The 19,005-nt window shown below is 36.1% G+C and overlaps 1 protein-coding gene across 1 annotated transcript in view; it reads right to left on the minus strand.

The window, feature by feature from the left end:
• Positions 1-19,005, minus strand: part of map3k22 (mitogen-activated protein kinase kinase kinase 22) — a 71,376-nt gene that overhangs the window by 51,314 nt on the left and 1,057 nt on the right. Inside the window, exons 2-3 of the mRNA XM_077244603.1 lie at positions 4,032-4,115; positions 976-1,020 (exon numbers count right to left, since the gene is read on the minus strand). Coding sequence (XP_077100718.1) covers positions 976-1,020; positions 4,032-4,050 — 64 coding nt within the window. The 5' untranslated portion in view covers positions 4,051-4,115. The remainder of the gene's footprint in view (positions 1-975; positions 1,021-4,031; positions 4,116-19,005) is intronic.

Consider the following 19,005-nt stretch of genomic DNA (forward strand, 5'->3'; position numbering starts at 1 on the left):
GTATTTGAAATGGTGAATCAAAAGGTTTTTCTTAGGGCTGTTGTGTGATTGTGTATTTGTACTGATGTGTTGCTGGCAGAACGAGCTGGAAGAAGACACTGATGTGATCAGAGTTTAAATAAATGAAGACATAGAGGGGATTTCCCCACTGCTACAAAACACGTCACCACTAAAGCGTTCAGCAAGATTAGAGCAACAGTCGGTCCTCAATCTCACCAAACTCAGAAGTTGGTGAAGAACATATTAGGTCATATTTCGCCCCAAAATACACAGGGAAGAAAAAATTAATTATTATTTGTATAAAGAAAATGAAACTTACATTTTTAGGGTCATTTGTCTTTTATTGTGATATTATTTTCATAACATTCACCATAATATGTCAAGATGTTTTACTTTTATGTTTGTCTGTAATTCTCATTATTCTCAATTATGATTCTTATTACTGTAATAAAATTACAATAAAAAGAACACAATATTTTTATTTTTATCTTAATATTCATATATATATATATATATTAAAATACAGCATAACAACATTTATATTTAAATACTTTACAATATAAATAATATATAATTATTTTTCTGAATTATGGCACTGATAATGAGATTATCATTAAGGGTGACATGTACAATGCAAAACGTCCTAAAAACAGGCTTTATTTTCTTTGTGCAAATATAATTTCTAAATTTTTCACTTTTCATTTTGAAGTAATATGTGATCTAGTACGGCTCACCTCGTACCACAGTGCCCTTCTGAAGCGTTAATGTTCAACGAGAGAATAATGGTGTAACAGATGTAACAGTTTCAGAGGTTTGTCCGTGTTTGCTTTTTCCTCTGCTTACTGTACCATCTCATTATTGTGGCATTAGTAACAAAAACACTGCACACTTCGCACTGACGCCTGATTGGAAGTCTCAGATTTCAGTAGTATATATTAGTGAATCTAAAATGAGCCTTAAAAAAAAAAGACAAACCTTGTGAGTTCCTGTGCTGTCCAGGTCCATTTTGGAGACCGCCATCTGTCAAAACAGGCACAAAAGAGTTGCACAGTGAAAATCGAACAGTTTGTATTACATTTATAAATCACAAAGATGTGTTTAGGGGTCGACCGATATGTGATTTTCAGGGCCGATGCCGATACCGATTATTACAGATCAAGTAGACCGATAACCGATATTTTAAAACCGATATATAGCCTATGTCTGGTGTAAAAATGTAAGTTAATGTCAAAATTAAGAATAACAAAGAGTTTTGACAAATACTTTCTTTAAATTATTTTAAACATATCTTAAAATCTGAGAATTGTTAATAATAACATTATTATTATTATTATTATTAATAATGATAACTAAAAAAAATGTGCAGGGAGCACCCAGCAGCATTCTGTAAAGCTTAAAGACTCTATTTTAATGGTTAAATTAAATTTTAGTAATCATAAAGCATTTTTGATTAATTTAAATCATCAAACTTATTCAATTTATTTACAGTTTAACAAAAATTACATGTTTAGGGCCCTATGAAAAAACGAACTTTATTTTGACGGGTTGCCGTGGAGATCTTTGAGTTTCTGTGTGTTTATGATATGACGATAACTTTTCTCAGTTGAAGCTTTAAAAAGCTAAACTAAGCGGCTCTGGAGATGATGTTTATGCAATCATGTCCTCATATAATGATGCGGCTGAGGCTGAAAACAGCGCAAGCGTCACGCGTGTGTGTGTGGTAAATGAAATCACGCCTCTGCACCATTCATTTAGAGACACGGAGGATTCATATTTAAATAGTCTTTTTGCGGTTTGAAATTTCGATTTGATTTGTACTGACCTGCTTTTAATAATTCATCAAGAAGTTGACAAATTCCGTGACATTCCGCTTTATACAGTAAATTCCGTTTTTATGACTAAATTCCGCGATTCGGCCCGTGTTTTCTGCATCGCGGACATCACAGGACCCTATTATATTGAGGTGTTTTGCAACTTCAGTGTAGTAATTTATTGCTAGTTCAGCAAAGTCTGCTGCTGCCTTAACTTTGAGAGACAAGACAACTGATGCGTGATCAGTGCAGCAGTTCCAGTCAGCGAGTGATGTCGGTGTGAGTGCTAAACTTTCAGTGCCTTCAGCTTTCAGCATTGATTGGCCGGACTCGTGACTCCCAACAAATCAGATGTGCGGGACATTGCATTGGTCTAGTCTACAGAGTGGTAAGTTCTGACATCAGAGCCAAATATAGCGCATTTCAAAATTAAATTATTTTATCGGCAAATCGGTTTTGAAAATGGCCGATACCGATAACCATAAAAATGCTCAATATCGCCCAGGCCGAAAATCGGTCGACCTTTGGTTTATAGGTTGTTCAAATTGTTATCAAATGTGATTTTCAATGACAAGCGTGTAATCAGTTGTCTTGAACTGTATTATTCAACAAACCAGTGGCGGAGTGGCAATCAGGAGAGTCGGGATTTTTCCCGGTGGGCCGGTAGTGTTTCGAGGCCCGGTCTGATAATACATTACAAGTTCTTCTTAGCAACACCATCCGGCGGCCTGATGTGCAGCCGCTGCCCGCGGGTCAAACTATATAGCCTCTCTGCTTAACCCGTAAATAAATGCATCGATCCGCAAATTAAGTTTCATTTTTTAAATGGTCTAGTGGTAGATCCTTTGCCAAGCGTGTCAGAGGCTACGGGTTCTAATCCGCACCTGTACAGTTATTTTTTTTTTCTCATCAAAAATGAATATGTTCATCAGTGGTTACAGTCTATATCAAGCAGGGACACGTTTGTGTGCATTAACTGGATTTTATTTTTGTGATTTCACCTGAATGAATAGAGAGTCTTCGCAACAGCGATAGATTGAAGCGCGCGTCCGAGTGAAGACTGCGTGCACCGCGCGCCACAAGAGAACACTGTATCCATGACAACCGATCGCCGCGGCAACGAGCGCTCAGCTTGATTGGAAAAAAAAACACATTTTAGCTAGATCTCTTATTTAATAGCGAACTAAATTAATGCTCTGATAGTTAACCGGAGATGTTTTATTTATTTGTATGTGCCTCAATGTTTCAAAAAGTGGTGGGGGACAATATCGATCCTGAGAAAATGTGGTGGGACACAATTCACTGGATCTAAACAAATCAATCTAACTATAGATGTGACCAGTAGTGGTGGCTTTCTTAATCTATTTAAAATAATTTTACAAGGGTTCTTGCAAAAAAAAATTTTTTTTTCCAAAATATACCCCCCTAGGCCGGTGGTCTACAAAATTTCCCGGTAGATTTTTTGGTCCCACTCCGCCCCTGCAACAAACCCACACTTACTGATAAACTTAATGTCTGAATGTAATCCTCAAGATTAAATGACACCACAGTCAACAACAACAACAACAATGCAACATTTCCTCAGGATTTATTTGTTCCTTCTCTTTGTTCTCATAATGCGGCATGTATTAAAAGTGATCTGGCATGTTGCAGAGTCAATTATGCGGAACTAAGTGTCATAATGACCTATGATAATGTCCTTTTCAGGTCAGTATGAACCTTTCAATTTCTAGCATGGCTTTGACTATGCAGTGCAGTTGAATGTATTTATTAATATTTCAGACAAAATATTAAAAGCACAAATTTTAAAAGGTGTAAATCATGTTACTTAGCTTCCTTTGAATCTGCAATAATTTCAATACGATGGTTAGAGCAGATGTTGCCATTTTTACCTTTTTTTGGAGCAATGCACTGGCTTTTAAAAACAAAAACAGGCAATTTATGTAGAAATATTCTTTTGATGTTTATATATTGATGTTTAATGCCTGTGAGAACTGCTGAGGCGTTTTAACAAAACAGAGCTTTAGAAACAAATGATCCCAAGACGGACCAAGTTTCGAATAGGTTTAAACATGTTTCTGTTGCTGCATCTTTCTTTTTTTTGCTATACTCAGAGGAACTGTTTACAGGAAGTGTGTAAGCTATGAAGGGGAAGAAGACCAGGAGAGAGAGAGAGAGAGAGAGAGAGAGAGAGAGAGAGAGAGAGAGAGGACAGCTTACCCATGTTTACTGTCATCATCAGGAAGTGACCCTAGTGAACTCGAGCTGAACGCTCGACTCCTTTCATCAGGGAAAATCTTCACTCTGCAAACACAACATAAACAGAGTGAATTAGAGACATAATTAACTTGAGATAACAACAAACAGACAAAAATATTAAAGAGAGCCAAAAAACCCTTACACATGTGCCAACGCTTAAACATCACAAAGGATTTACGTAACATTCTTGTTTTTGTGTCTCCACCCAATTGCAAAATTTACAGAAAATGACAGTATGATTCTTGTGTTTCTGTGCTAAACATTAAATGAAAAATACATCAAGTCAGTGTATATGAATTGTATTCTTAAATAACCTCTTCTATTTTTATCTCTGTATTAAAATTCATTTGGATAGTTTTGGGAGGCAAGTCAAAATGTCAGGCTGATACAACACTGGTCCTGTCCTGATATTATAATGAAAAAAGATTTAAAAAAAAGAAAATATAGTTTAGTGTAATTATTTTTTTATTTTTAGTGTAATCAATCTCTATTGTTTATTAAAATATATTTTCCAAAATATACATGAGTATAGAGAGTCATCAAAAAGAGTCAAAGAGAGTATCTCTACAAATATAACGAATTCTACATTTACAAAGGAAAAAAATATATTTTAAAAGTATTTATTATTTATTAAAAGTTATTCATTTTTGAAACCAATGATTAAGATGTGTACACTCATATGTACTAGTTTTGTGGTAATAAACAACATTTTTGATGGTAAAGTCCGTGAATCAAATATATCTGTACTATTATTCATCCGTCTTAATTTTTTTTTAAATCAGCTGAATTCGTAGCACAGTGAACTTTTATAGAAAACAAAGAAAATTTTATATGACCCCTTTAAATAACTAATTTATCACATTATGTCAAAAATTCTCTTAATAACAGCCAACTGTAAGTAAATCATAACTGTCCATAAACAGTGTGTCTGACTGCCAACAGCAAATACAGCCATCCTCTCCCAGTCGCTATCATTTTATGTAATTCTTCAGATGAGAGAGACACTTGTCTTTGAAGACAGAAAGTGCCCTGTTGCCCTTGAGACATTGTTAAGCCACATCGAGCGGGATAAAAGTGGAGGGCGCGCTAAAGGTAGCGACCACAGTGCTCTTCAAAGACGAGTCGCAGCGCTTTCAATGCGTTTGAGAATCTGTCACCAGCAGCCACAGGCTGATCTGAGAGCAGTTTTTCATATTCTGACACATGAAAGGCAAGACAATGAGATCTATTTTTTTCTTCATTTATAATTGTCAGCTTCACGCAACAATATCGACGAGTCGCCTGGAGATGCTGCAGAAAGAAGAGCAGTTACAGTCATCAGCAAAGCGCGAAAGAGCCCTAAACTCAGGCTCAAAGTACAAGAGTGCCAGGGAAAAGGTTACCAACATTTGCTAGGAAATAGCTATACAAATTGGAGCAATCTTTGTCTGCCTGTAAAATAAAAAATGAGCCAAATATAGCGGCGGTGCTGCGGAGAGGCTGATTCTCTCTTCATGGCTCTTGTAGGTATTATGCCAAATGACTTGGCTGGAAACGATGAGTCTTGAGTACAGCACTTTCTGCTGCTGATGGGATGGGATTTCAAAAGCAGCTGAAGTTAAAAGTGTTTGACATGACAAGCTTTTGTCTATGGTGTCGTATTGTTAATGTTTTGTCTATTGTTATTGTTTTGTCTATGGTGTCTTATTGCTATGGTTTTAAAACTCATTGGACGGGTCGCGGGAATCGGGCTGTTTCAAGACAATATGTCAGTTCCCGTGTGGTAACGAAAATATGACTAGGCCTCGACTACTTGTTCTGAGCAGGTGTTGTCAATGAACAGGCTGTAAAACTATTGGCTAAGTTACACTCATGAAAAACGGATGCTAATTATCTGGGAAACATTCACTAACGGCAGTCAAGTTGTCATTGTTTGTGTCAAACAAGTTGTGAATTTGTTGTAACATTAAAACAGGAGATCATGAGTTACTCTGTGCTCAAAGTGATGCTCGGAGCTCCAGTGGTTTGAACAAAACTTTCGGAAGATGTTGTAACATAATCACGTGAACAATTCCAGGATGTGCTTTTTTTTTTTCATTGGTTGTTGCTTTAAATCTTACCCAGATACAATAGTGCTATTTTCTGATTGGCTATTGTGTAGCCCCTTTCTTTTTTTTGATTGGCTGATAAATGCCAGGCTCAGCTAAGAACTCCATGTGAGACACACTTGATTCCTGTCGGTTCCATAGTGAGAGCGGCACGGCCAGAGAAATGTTATTATTTCCGCGTGAGAAATACAATGTGTGGCGGGAGAGCGTGACAAAAGACCGAAATGAATGACTGTCACGCTAAATGCGTGACACTTGAGAGCCCTGTAAATGCTATAATTTATTAATTGAAACAAATGTAATTATTTTTAACCATTATTTTTACCCTTCCGGTCAAATATATTGCGCTGCAATAATCAGCTTTAAGTTGTCAATCCACGGCTAGCTGTGCATTAAATGATTGGAATGCACTCCGTGTCGGGCAGGTCTTTGCCCCTTACTTATTACTAGGGGTGTCACGATTCTCCAAATCCTCGATTCGATTACATTTTCGAAGGTCACGGTTAGATTCGATTCTCGATTTTTTTTTTAAGCACAGGTTGCTGTTGCTCCTAAAAAGCTGACATCAGTTCATCGCAATCTCACACATCTCTGTTATTATCAATGAAGCTGACTGCACAATGAATCTTTCATAATATATAGCCTACACTTTGTTTGTTATAATTAGAGGATTCGCCAGCGTACAGAATTCAGCACTGAAAAAAAGTTTTGAGCGGTGAGGAGAGTCTATCTTAAATGCTTCTGATTGGTCATTGCGTTCAAGAAATCAACACATATGTCTGTGATTGGCTAAATCGCTCAACGCAGCAAACATGTTATAAATAGAAACTCTGGCCTGTAAATCGTTTCTATTTTGTTTTAGTTGTTCTTGTTGCTTTTTTGCAATAGATGAAAAAAATGTATTAGTTTTTATATGTTTTATTCATAGATATTTCTAGTTTGCGGGAGTCCCGCGAATCTTTTTTATCCTCCCGCACACACAGAGTGAGTGCATTACCACCCGCGCTCGCACTCGGCCATCAAATCTAGTCCCGCGCCGCACTCTATTGCGTTGGGAGTGCACGTCTATAGATCAAGAGCCCGGCCCGAGGATTGTGACGGGAAATATCGGCCAAGTTCGGGCTCGGGCATAGAATCCAAGTTAGAGGACTCACAGCCTTTCAACACGTGTGTTTTTTTCCCGCGCCGTGATGAGTCGTTCATGAACGATCCGTTCATTGCCTCTGTCACGTGACAAATGAACAAAAGCCTTGGAAGGTCAAGTATTAATGTTCCCTGTAAATTACTTTTGACTGCATTATAATGATTTCTTAATTCAGAATATGATCAAGATTGCGTTGGTGGATGTGTTCGGGGGAATTTGCCTGTTAAAAGTATAACATTTAAAGCCCCTGAAATGACTAGAAAAAAGATTAGTTAATTTTGATGAACGAGATTGAACAATAGAGTCAGTAAAAGGATCTGAACTTTCCATCACAGGCGCGACATGGGGGCGTGGCAGTATCGACGATTCCATTTTTTATTTCGATTTTTGAGTTTGTGAATTAATTTCGATCGATTTCGATTTAAAATCAAAATCGTGACACCCTTACTTATTACAATGTATTTTTATAATGGTGCATATAAAGACAATAAATAAATATCATTCTGCATTGTGTTCATTCACAAAAATGTGAGAAAAACATGTCACTTGTTGCAGAGACGTTACTACTTTTCTAAGTAAACTGACTTTTTTCGTCTGGCTAAGGACAGATAGCAGCACCTCTCACATTTACTTCAGCTGTCATTCTATAAAATATAGTTTGTTTTCTAAGATTGTTTCTTAAATTCATCTGACTGTCACATATGCTTTTCAATAATGGAAAACTGAGACTGAAGATGCTGTCTTGTATCCAAAAACAGCAACAACAAAAAAAACAGCAAATGGCATTAGTTGCAAAACACTAAATAGCAGCGAATCTAGGGTGAACTTTGCGCACTATGTTTAATTACAAAAAAGTATCTGATAAAAGACTCTTTTAATAGTGCAAAACTGAAAAAAAGTAGAGTCTCTTCACAGACTTTCCTTTACAATGAACAGTTACCAGTTACGACTGGCATATACCCTGGCATATCTTAAAGCGTACTTTTCTGTCTCTAAGCCTCATTCAGTGCTCTTTATTTTTCCCTCTTTGTTTTCTAAGGCTTGCACGGTCCCCGAGTTTCTGAAGAAACAGTCAGCACAGAAAAATGTCTGGGCTCCTGACAGAAACACAAAAGTTTCCAGAGCTCAAGCCAAGGCGTATGCTCAGTGCACACTGGCAGGGCAGAGCACACAACACAAACAAGTCACAAGATACCAAAGATCTCAGAGCACATTTGAGAAAGGATTTTTTGGTGGAAGAACTCAAAAAAACAACACCAATTGAAAAAAGTTGTTGAAAAAAATCAATGAAATGGTTACAAACTGTTGGTTTTGCACTTCATGATCCTGTATAAAAAAAAAACATACTAAATTTTACTTTTTTAACAGAGGACAAAAGAAATAAGTTGTTTTTCTAAAAAAGGATCAATTGTTTTAAATGCGAAATAAAAAGTGAAATTAGGCATCACTACGGTATAATGTACAGTATAAAAAATAGATATTTATTTTGAGATTTGCTAAAGGTTACATTCAACATTGTTATTAGTGTATTAGTGTTTTAAAATATGAACTTTAAATGAGCGTTAAATGTCAAAGGGAATCCAAAGGTAAAAATTGGAAAATGAGCATGAACAATTAAATATCCAATATGATACAGAATAAAAAAAATCGAATATGGGCTGATATTCCTAAAATAAGTAAAAAATAATTACATTTCAATCAAATATAAAAATAAATATATAAACAAACTACGGATTCTCATAATTAACTGGTTAACCGTAGACCGACAGTCCGAATTTTGACCAATTCATATCAGTTAAACAGGAATTTAAGTAATTTTGAAAGAATTTTGAAAGATATTTTGAAACATTTGATGCATGGTTAAAAATATACTACACATATAAAATTGCGTTTTTTTAGTGGAAAAAACTAATAACTTGCATATAAGTTGCATTTTATTATTACATTAAAAAAATTATGTAAAATACCTGTAAATAGATGCTATTTTAGTTCCCCTCACTCCACAACAAATCCTTTGTATTTAACGGTATTCAGAATAGAACAAGAATGAAAAATACAAGCAGATAAGCGTTAAGCCAAAACAAAATAATTTAAAGAGAGACTGAAACAGAAACCAGTGTTGGGCTCACATACCTCTATCATTCGGTTCAAGAATGTATTCGGATGCTAAACTTTTATTATTATGTAAAGCTTTGTACTTCACTCGCGTTCCAATATCCACGTAAAACATCTTCCTTCACGTGCACAGAAATGTCCTTGGCATAATACCAGTGAGGGGGTGCTCACGCTGAACGGCACAGATTTTACTACAGACTATTTAAATTGAGCAGTGTAACTTTATAAGTTTGGTTGACTGTATTTTATTTTGATAATGAACAGAATGTGGTATCAATTTAGCAATGCTAGAACTGATACTGAAATGTTGAAGTGTTTCCTTATAACAGCGGTCATTTACATAAGAGTAAGATATCATTCAAAACTGTAAAGGGTTTACTTTTATACACTCGCAATAAAAACAAAACATTAGGCTTTCGTAACAAAGAAAACAAACAGAATCCCGCTTCTGCCACCTCGGTTTCCTTTCCGTGAACCAGTTTGTGGAGTGTGTCACTAAAATGAACCAAAACTCAGCATATACTGATTTTGTCAGTATAAATTGGGATACTGACCTCTAAATTGGGACAGGCCAAAATTCCCATTAAATACAGGATACAGACTTTTTGATGTTTTTAAAACTAGGTACTTTTCATGTTCGACTTACTTTATAATACATAATCACATTTATCTAATATATCTAATTGACCTCACAACAAAATTGATTATAAGAACTAGTGCTTCTTTTCAATGTAAGATCATTGCATTTTGAGGGCAGCTCTTTATATTTGAGGGATATGTACGGTCACATCTCCAACTTGGCACCTCAAAATCTATTTTAAAAGGAACGTGCACATACACATTGACCTTGCGGCTGCTATAAACCCATTTAAGCACCAAGGGACTGACGTGCTGCCAAAAAGCAGGTGGCCCTCCAACATGGCGGCGAGCATCTCGCTAAACCCCTCTGCCCTCACTGCGTCTGGCACCAACCGCCAGCTCTCCAGCCCATCTGCTCGGTCACTCCACACAGCAAGAGAGCGGCCCGCTTACCCGAGCACCCACCGCACAACTTGCCATTCATGCCACACACGCTTGACGCCAACTCTCGAGATCGGTCTGACGTTCTGTCAAACTGCCGCTTGCTGAGGCCTGTGCAGCTTGGCTTGACTCGACAACAATATACGCTTTTTTTTTTAAAGCCACAGCATGTGGGAATCAAATAATTAAGCAAATGGGAAAATAAGCATGTAGTAAAATTAGTTCAGTTTAGTGACTATTATTAATGTAACAGATTTAGGTCATCTGACTGCATCTTTAGGCAGGAATGAAGTCAGCCTTTATGGTACATTCTTTTCAACACATTACATCACCCCTCCAAATAAAGTCAAGTCAAGGTGAGCCGGATTGAAGGGTATTTCCCGCTTTTCCATGAATTTTGATGTCGGCTCACCAGCTGCAGCTCTTAATGACTTGTGGAAAGCTTTTCCCTTTCACAGTGTTAAGCAGAAAAAAAGTCATTGATTGTAACTGAACACATAAGCAGCAGCACTAATGTGAAACTGCATCTATTTGTAAAAGGGTTAGGAATGGCACAGCAAAACTCAATACCAGTAATTTTGAGGCCCATGAGACGTTGACACTGACAATAATCACACATGTATCTTCTTACTGAGTTAATAGCAAGGCTGGGCGGTCTCTCTTATGCTCACTAAGGCTACATTTATTTGAGTACAATTCTGCAAAAAACAGCAATATAGGGAAATATTAGTACAATTACAGTTTATAGTGTAAATAACTGTTTCCTGTTTTAATGTTAAATTTGATCAGGTATAACTGTAACTGCAGTCTTCAGCTTCACATGATCCTTCAGAAATGACTCTAATATGCTGAGCTCTCAAGAAACAACGTAAAAGTCTTTACTGTCAAAATTGATCAATATAATTTATCCTTGCTGAATAAAATTATTCAAAAGTGGATATTTAACTCTGCAAGCTTATTACTTGTTTTTACATTCATATTACCTTTGCCATCATTTAACGCTCACTTAAAGTTTCTTTAAAAACACTAATAATTTCACAAAGTAATATTAAAGTAATCTTTAGCAAACCTCAAAATAAACATGCATTTTTAATATTGCATATTACAAGGCTGTGATACCTATATTTAAAAGCCATTTAAACGTTATTTAGCCTATTAGTTAAATAATTAACAGTTTATCGATATGGCCCAGACTTTTAATATTAGTGCACCGCTAACAGTTAGGATAATAAAATTAGAAGTGTGAGGGATCCTGCTATTCAATGCAATTCAGCATTGAAGAGGAAATAGTATAGAACATCAACATTTATTTGCCAAAGAATGATGCAATGTACCTGCATGCCATTAAGTGAAAAATGTAGATGAAACGGAGTGGGCAACACAGAATGAAATTAGGTTGACTAATAATAAAGTAAATAAAATATAGCCTAACCTTTATGATCAAAACAACATTGTGAATAAGTAAAATGAGTAGAACTTTCTCGCCATCGAAACACCCACACACATGATCTAAATGACAAAAGGCTAGAGTTTTCTTCATTCATTTGTTGCCAGCAAGTGTGGTTATAATCACAGTTCCTGCAATGAGTAAACCAAATAGGTCAGCTCTCATCGACAAGGACAACGGTACTCTTTTGTCAGCAACTCGGTGACTCACAGGTGGTGGCGGCAGCTTTTCTGGGAAATGACACAACATCAGCTTTGCTAAAGCCAATCCCTCCTTGGGACCGCCGAGGAGAGACTTACTTGTATAAAGCCAAGCCAATCTCACACTTTGAGCTCCTAATCTACTTTTCTGCATTAGGTTTTTTTCACGGGTGAGGTGCATCAGCTTGCCTGCATACACACTCGCACGTATACACCCACTGACACACAGGCTTCGACAACACACTCCCTTAGCAGACAATACATTCTGCAGTATAGATTCCTTGCCAATATACACACCTCGGTCTGGAACCATATCTGTATAGGGCTCAAAAAAGCAGATAGACCCGAGGCAGACACAAAGTTTACATCCATTTCAAAGCAGCAGGATGACTGTCATGCCGCTAAAGGAACAAAGTGATATATAATGGACAAGCAAATGGACAAGCAAATACACAATAATAAATAAGAATATTCATGATAAAGAAAAAAAATTATGTTTTTATAAATGTACTATTTTTATTTCTTTGGGTTTCATATACTTTTGAATATACAATTTTCAAAAAATGTTTACAGTTATTAACTCTAAAAAAATGTGGTGTAACCATTAAGTAAAAAGTTAATTTTGCGATTAATTTTTTTTTTATGTGAAAATATTGTTTTATTGAAAATATTGAACATAATTAACGCGTCATCCATTTCTTCCTGCTGTCCTTTGGCTAGCATTACATTATATGATAAAGCTATCATCCATTCAAGTGCTTTTAAAACATTCAAGTGCGATAAGACGCAAATTGAGTTCTAATTCGTGCTTGAATGGACAGAAAGAGACAAAAGTATGTCGAAAAACCCGTTATTGGCGAGTATCCTCGTAAGCACAGTCTTAAAGGAGTTAAAATGTCTTAGTGACCATAAAGAGACCAGATTTGAATTAGGACTTAAATTGACAGCAGCCTAATAAACCTGCTGCTGTCTGTCATTTATGTTAATCAAACAACAAATGACTAAGATAAAAATAACTCACAGCTCTTGATTGAATAACTTTTTTAGCTTTAATAAGGATTAATCTATATATTTTGGCAGAGCAGGTAAAAATCAGAACTCAGAAAATCAGAAGCTGCTAAATCAGAAAAAATCCTTAGCGTTAAGCCCTGCTATATTTAAGGCAGAGCTAAATGTGAAATTTATTATAATAGTTTTATGTGAAGTTCACTTAAATTAAAAGTTGTAATTTTTTAAAAGCCTATTAAAGGTTAAAAATGACGGCTCTCAATCATACTGTATTGTTAAATGGCTATAATTACCCCAGAAAATGAGAAAAAGTGTATGTATTGGTATCGGTGATACTGGCCATCATTCATAGAACTTAGTAAAGAGATGCCATTAAGCAAATATTTATGCTGTTTATACATTTCAATGTGAAATTATACAGTTATACAATTTTAATCGATTGACAGTCACAGCACTAATCACAAGACATTTGAACAGCCTGAAATAATCTTGCCTTGCCATAATAGGTCAATTTTATTGATGTTTTGAAAGACGTAATGATATTGACACAGTCATTTTTAGATTCTCACTATGATATCATCTTCTGTTTTTCTGCATGTTGATTGCATCACTTGACCTTCATTTTGGTGAACAAAACATTTCAAATATTAATAAGCAGATTCGTCAAAATATTTTTTTTCTAAGAAACAACAATGAAAAACGTATAAAGTTATTACTTAATAAGGTTTTCTTCTCATTAACTTTTTCTTTTAATGAGGCCTTTTTCTTCATTACAGTATTAGTCAAATAAATTGTTTGGTGAACAAAACATTTCAAATATTAAGAAGCAGATTCGTCAAAATATTTGTTTCTAAGAAAACAATGAAAAACGTATAAAGTTATTACTTCATAAGGTTTTCTTCTCATTAACTTTTTCTTTTAATAAGGCTTTTTTCTTCATTACAGTATTAGTCAAATTAATTTCATGCCCCCAAAATATACGTAGGTGATCAAATCCTATTGCTTGTAGTCCTGATGATACAAATAAATAGAGGACTGACCAACTGCATGTAATAGAGGCCAACCTGAAAAACTAAATTAGACACAGCGAGCTCAACTCACAAAAAGGCATCATGATGGAATTGTTGTCCTACGGCATTCATTGATTATTTTCACACAATGAATATATTTTGAGACACCGAAAACAAGCACCATCTGCACAATAATATGCTGTTATCACTGTATACCGCCTCTCGCTCACAAACACCCGCGCACGTGCAAACAATTCTTTTGTTTTTCTGCTCATTTGTGTTAATATATGGTACCAGATGTCTCCAGGGCAGCTGAAATCATTACAACGGCAGAAATCTGCTCTGAACGTCAGTGGAATTTCAATTATTACCCTTCACTGTGCCTGCAGTGAGACGACTTTAGGTTGCAGCGCTGCATGACAGGTTAAAAAGGGGATCTGACACGTATCACTCAGTTTAGGAGGTGATTGATACTTTAACGCGTTAGAGGTTTTTACTGCGAGTCGGTAACTATACGACATAACTGCTGTTAGATCAAATTAAACTGCCGAAGTTACACCTGACACTGAACAAAAATAAGGCGCAACATTCAGGGTGATTACAGTGATCTCTTATATAATGGAAGAAACTTTAAAGGTAAGCATCACTATTGCATTTACTTAAAGGGTTAGAGTTTTTAACACATCACGCATCAAGCATAATTTATGCTTTATGAATGATACCTCAAATCGTGTGGCTTGTTGAGGAGAGAAGCGCTGTTGAATTTCATTAGACCTGAACAACTCCTAGGAACCAGAATATCATAGACTTCATAGACACCCTAGCCATCACATAGCAATGGCAATGCACTAAAAACCCAGTCAGAACACCTTAGAAACAGCAGAGCAACACCCATGCATCATGGTGATTTTTGATTACTTTTGCAACTACTATAAATATATCTGTCCATATATATATATATATAATTAGACTTTACCAAATTGTTATAAATTGAATAGAACCTTACAGATTTCATACCATTAAAACTTTTCAGATTTCCATATCACTGCAAAATGTATTAAAAACATGAAGGGTCATAAAGGGATCATGACATGAGAAATCAAATTTGCCTTGCCCTTTTGTCACATAAGAGGTCTTTGTATTATTAAAACATCCTGCAAGTTTCATAGCTTTAAACGCCTATCTAATTTTAAACAAAGCATTTATTTATTCAAGCTCCAAAAATGGCTCGTTTGGATATTGCGGGACCTGTGATTTCACACTGGCAAATACATTTAAATATGACTATCTCCAGAGCAAGACATCAACCAATAGTTATACATCATCTCACCATAGGCCCCGCCCACTGGCATTCATTAGCATAATGGCTGACATTTGCCTACACTGGATTTGAGCGCCGCATCAAAAGCAAAAATAACCCATTTTAATTACTGTCAACACTGGATATAGTATACAGATGTCCATTTAGTTTCTGACATACTTCACGTACTTGAGTCTGTCGACAACAGGACAAATGAAAGAGTGAAATAATGTTTGCTTTGACGTGTCCAATTTAAACAGCTTGTTCGCGTCTCTGTACAGACTTCAGAAGGATCCTAGTGCCGGAAACAAGTGGATGGTTTATTTTAATGGCGTCCCGGATCACGTCGGATGATTATATGTTTGTTCGGAGCATTTTGTTTGATAAACGAGGCACATTGTAATAGAGATTTGCAAAGAAACTTTTGTTAAAAACTGCAGCTAAATGACAGAGAAGTATTGGATCTGACAGCAGTTGCATCACAAAATGCAAGTAAATGATTCCATGTCTGTAAATGACAGTTTAATATGGATAATGTTTTCAGAACACTTGCAATAGTGAGTGGGCGTTGATACCATTTCCTGAACAATGACATTAGCCAATCATAACAGAGGCCTTTTACTGACAAGCCTTAAAGGTGCTCTAAGCGATGTCAGGCGTTTTTTTAGGCCAAAGTTTTTTTTGTCACATACAGCAAACATCTCCTCACTATCCGCTAGCTGCCTGTCCCCTGAACACACTGTAAAAGAACGCGGTCTCTGAAGACACCCCAGGCTCCACAAAAACAACAAAAACAAACTGGGCTAACCCGCACCACAAAACATAACAAACTGTTGCAGCCAATAACCGTAAAAGAAGGGTTTGGGGGTGAGGTTTGGGGGGTTAGTGCGCGGATGAGGAGGAGGGAGGATCTAGCTAGCCTCCGTTTTGTTTGACAATACTTTAAACGTCAACAAGAAGTGACGTCACCCGACATCGCTTAGAGTACCTTTAAAGGAGCCACTCCTAAGAAACGGATCATTTCAGACAGAGGGTCAGAATGAGGGTTAAAAATAATGTTTTTTCTGCATTTACATTTGTTTTTTTAATAGAAAACGTTGTTAACATCATAAGAGAACCTCAAGGAACATATTCAAATAATAATAAAATCCATGTCATGAGCCCTTTAATAACTTCAACTTGCAAGTACTACAAATGTACCGGGCGCTATCGGCAAACAAAGTGAAGCTATATAAAGCGTTAAAAAGAATATATAGAATTATTTGATTGTTATATCAATCAGAACTTTGAAACAATATGTATTGTGAAAAAGGCTCTATAAATAAAAATTGACTTGAGAAAATACAATTATGACCATCCATAGATTGCAAAAAAACTTTTCATAAATAGCCACATTAATAATAATAATACATTAAAAATGTAATACAATATAATACAATATATATCAATATATAATTTAATTAAGTTATTAAAAAACAAAAATCATGTTTTCATTGTTAATTATTACTGTGTTAAAAAGCAGAACTAGGACAACGAAGCAAAATAATAATCTGAATAAAGAGAATATTTTTGTGAAACAAAAAGGTCTGTATTCTAAGGCAATATTGTTCAATCTCGAATCTTGGTAAGTGCTTCTCCCACTCTTTCCGATAAGGGCAATTCACTTGCACTTCAATTTGTCAGACACACAGGACCTAATTAAAGGGCTTCCTTTCATCTCATTAAAACAGGGAACTACCAAATGCTTAACGGGATGAAGTTAGATAAGTAACCCTCGAATGCAACTTGTGTTATCGCTATCCAAGAAAACTATTTCTAATTAACACACTAACTGGATGGTCTCTTCGATGAACACTTTGCGGATAATGGACCAGTTTTGAACTGGAAAACCCTGACCCAAATTTAGACACTTTGATGTCTTACACTAAAACAGATTTTCTTTCTTTATCAAAATTGAACTCGAGGTGAAGCACCAACTCTGTTCTTTCCACAGCTTTAGAGAAAGAGCCCTCAGGAGCCGCTCAAATCACACTGACCCCTGGCCCTTGGCTCTTTGGCGTGTGCGTGTCCAATCATTCAAGCAAGTGATAAGACCGCTGTGATTTCCTCTGTGTCTAGTCGGCTAGCGCTGAGATTAGGCCCAAAACGAATGATCCATCGTGAAGATCTGAGGCTGACCAGACAACACTTTGACTTATAGCCATGAAAAAGACATTCTAAGGGAACAGGATAAAATACCACATTTCTCCAACATCTTAATCTAAGGTGCTCATTCATCACAAGTTTCAATGTCTCTCTGCCAAAATAGTCCTTTAGGGATTCCCAAAAATATGAGTCAGGGTGAAATTAAGTCAATATTTTTGCCTTGAAATGTTCCTGTGGCCTGTCTGTGCTGGACAGATCTTCCATCGGACATGAAGAAGACTTGTGTGTGATGGCAAGTGAACAAATTTTCTGAATACTTGAATCTTTAGGGGTCTAATGATCAAACTGACAGACTAATACATTTTTTTTTGCATTACTAGGGAGGGCGAATTCAATATCCTGTCCAGATGCTCCTAAACCACAGCGTATAAACATGAACCCTGAAAATTTGGCTACAAGAGTGTGCAGCAGGCCTCTCTAAAGTTGATCAACTTTAAGGTCAGATAACTCAGATGATCCCATCCAACTCATCTTGCATTGCTATGGAATATATCTCGAGCAGTCTGCTGGGATGTTTTGGCCAAAATGTGATATCAATAATAGGCTAGGCTATTTATGGATGTGGATCTAAGGTGAGTATATTATGGCTCAAGACTCAGTTTGTGGCTTAGTTTCAAAAGAAACTTAGTCAACATTGCAATGAAGGTACAAAGTTCATCTAAATTTCTTCCTCTTACCGTGAGAAACATTCTTGAACATAGGCTTGGCTGAGACAGATCTGTGCACATTGCAAAATATTCAATGACTCATTAAGTAGGGGGATCTTTAGTAAACAAATTCAAGAATTTCAGTCAGGGGATAATGAGTGACTGATGGAAGAATGCACGTAGAAAAAGCAGGCCAGCACATTCCATCGATCTCCTATTATAGCGTCTGTATGTCTACATTAGTATCCCTATTAATATCAGTATGATAAACTGTAGTTAAACCAGCTATAGCTTTATATAGGTCGTTCCATGAAAGGGGTGCCTTTTGTGCCCCTCTTTAATATTTAATTGACATAACAGTTGTGCTGCCATTAACTTTATATATTTCTGTCTTCTTTTATCATAAGGGTTATGCACAATTTGATTGCAAAAAAGAAAAGAAAACTAGTATTTAAAATGTATTCACTCAATATATAATTTCAGGCTTTAGTTGACAAAATATTTTTATTAAAAAGTTATGTTGTGTGCTAGGGTATGCATCCACCCTGTTTACATCATAATTCCCCTTTACCCGTGCTCTTTGAGGTCTTTTTTAAATCATTTAATTTTATAATTCAAGTTTGTCAGTAAGAGGAGATCTTAAACAGTCAACTCTGTTACCATAATTGTGTGTACTCGGGTTACACATCAACCCAGTTAAAATCATTATTCCCCCTTGTTAAAAACAATGTTAAATTCCATAAATTCCAAAA

Source organism: Siphateles boraxobius, unplaced genomic scaffold (genome assembly GCF_051911475.1).
Source record: "Siphateles boraxobius isolate OS27281-9 unplaced genomic scaffold, OSU_SipBor_1 26, whole genome shotgun sequence".
Lineage (NCBI taxonomy): Eukaryota > Metazoa > Chordata > Actinopteri > Cypriniformes > Leuciscidae > Siphateles > Siphateles boraxobius.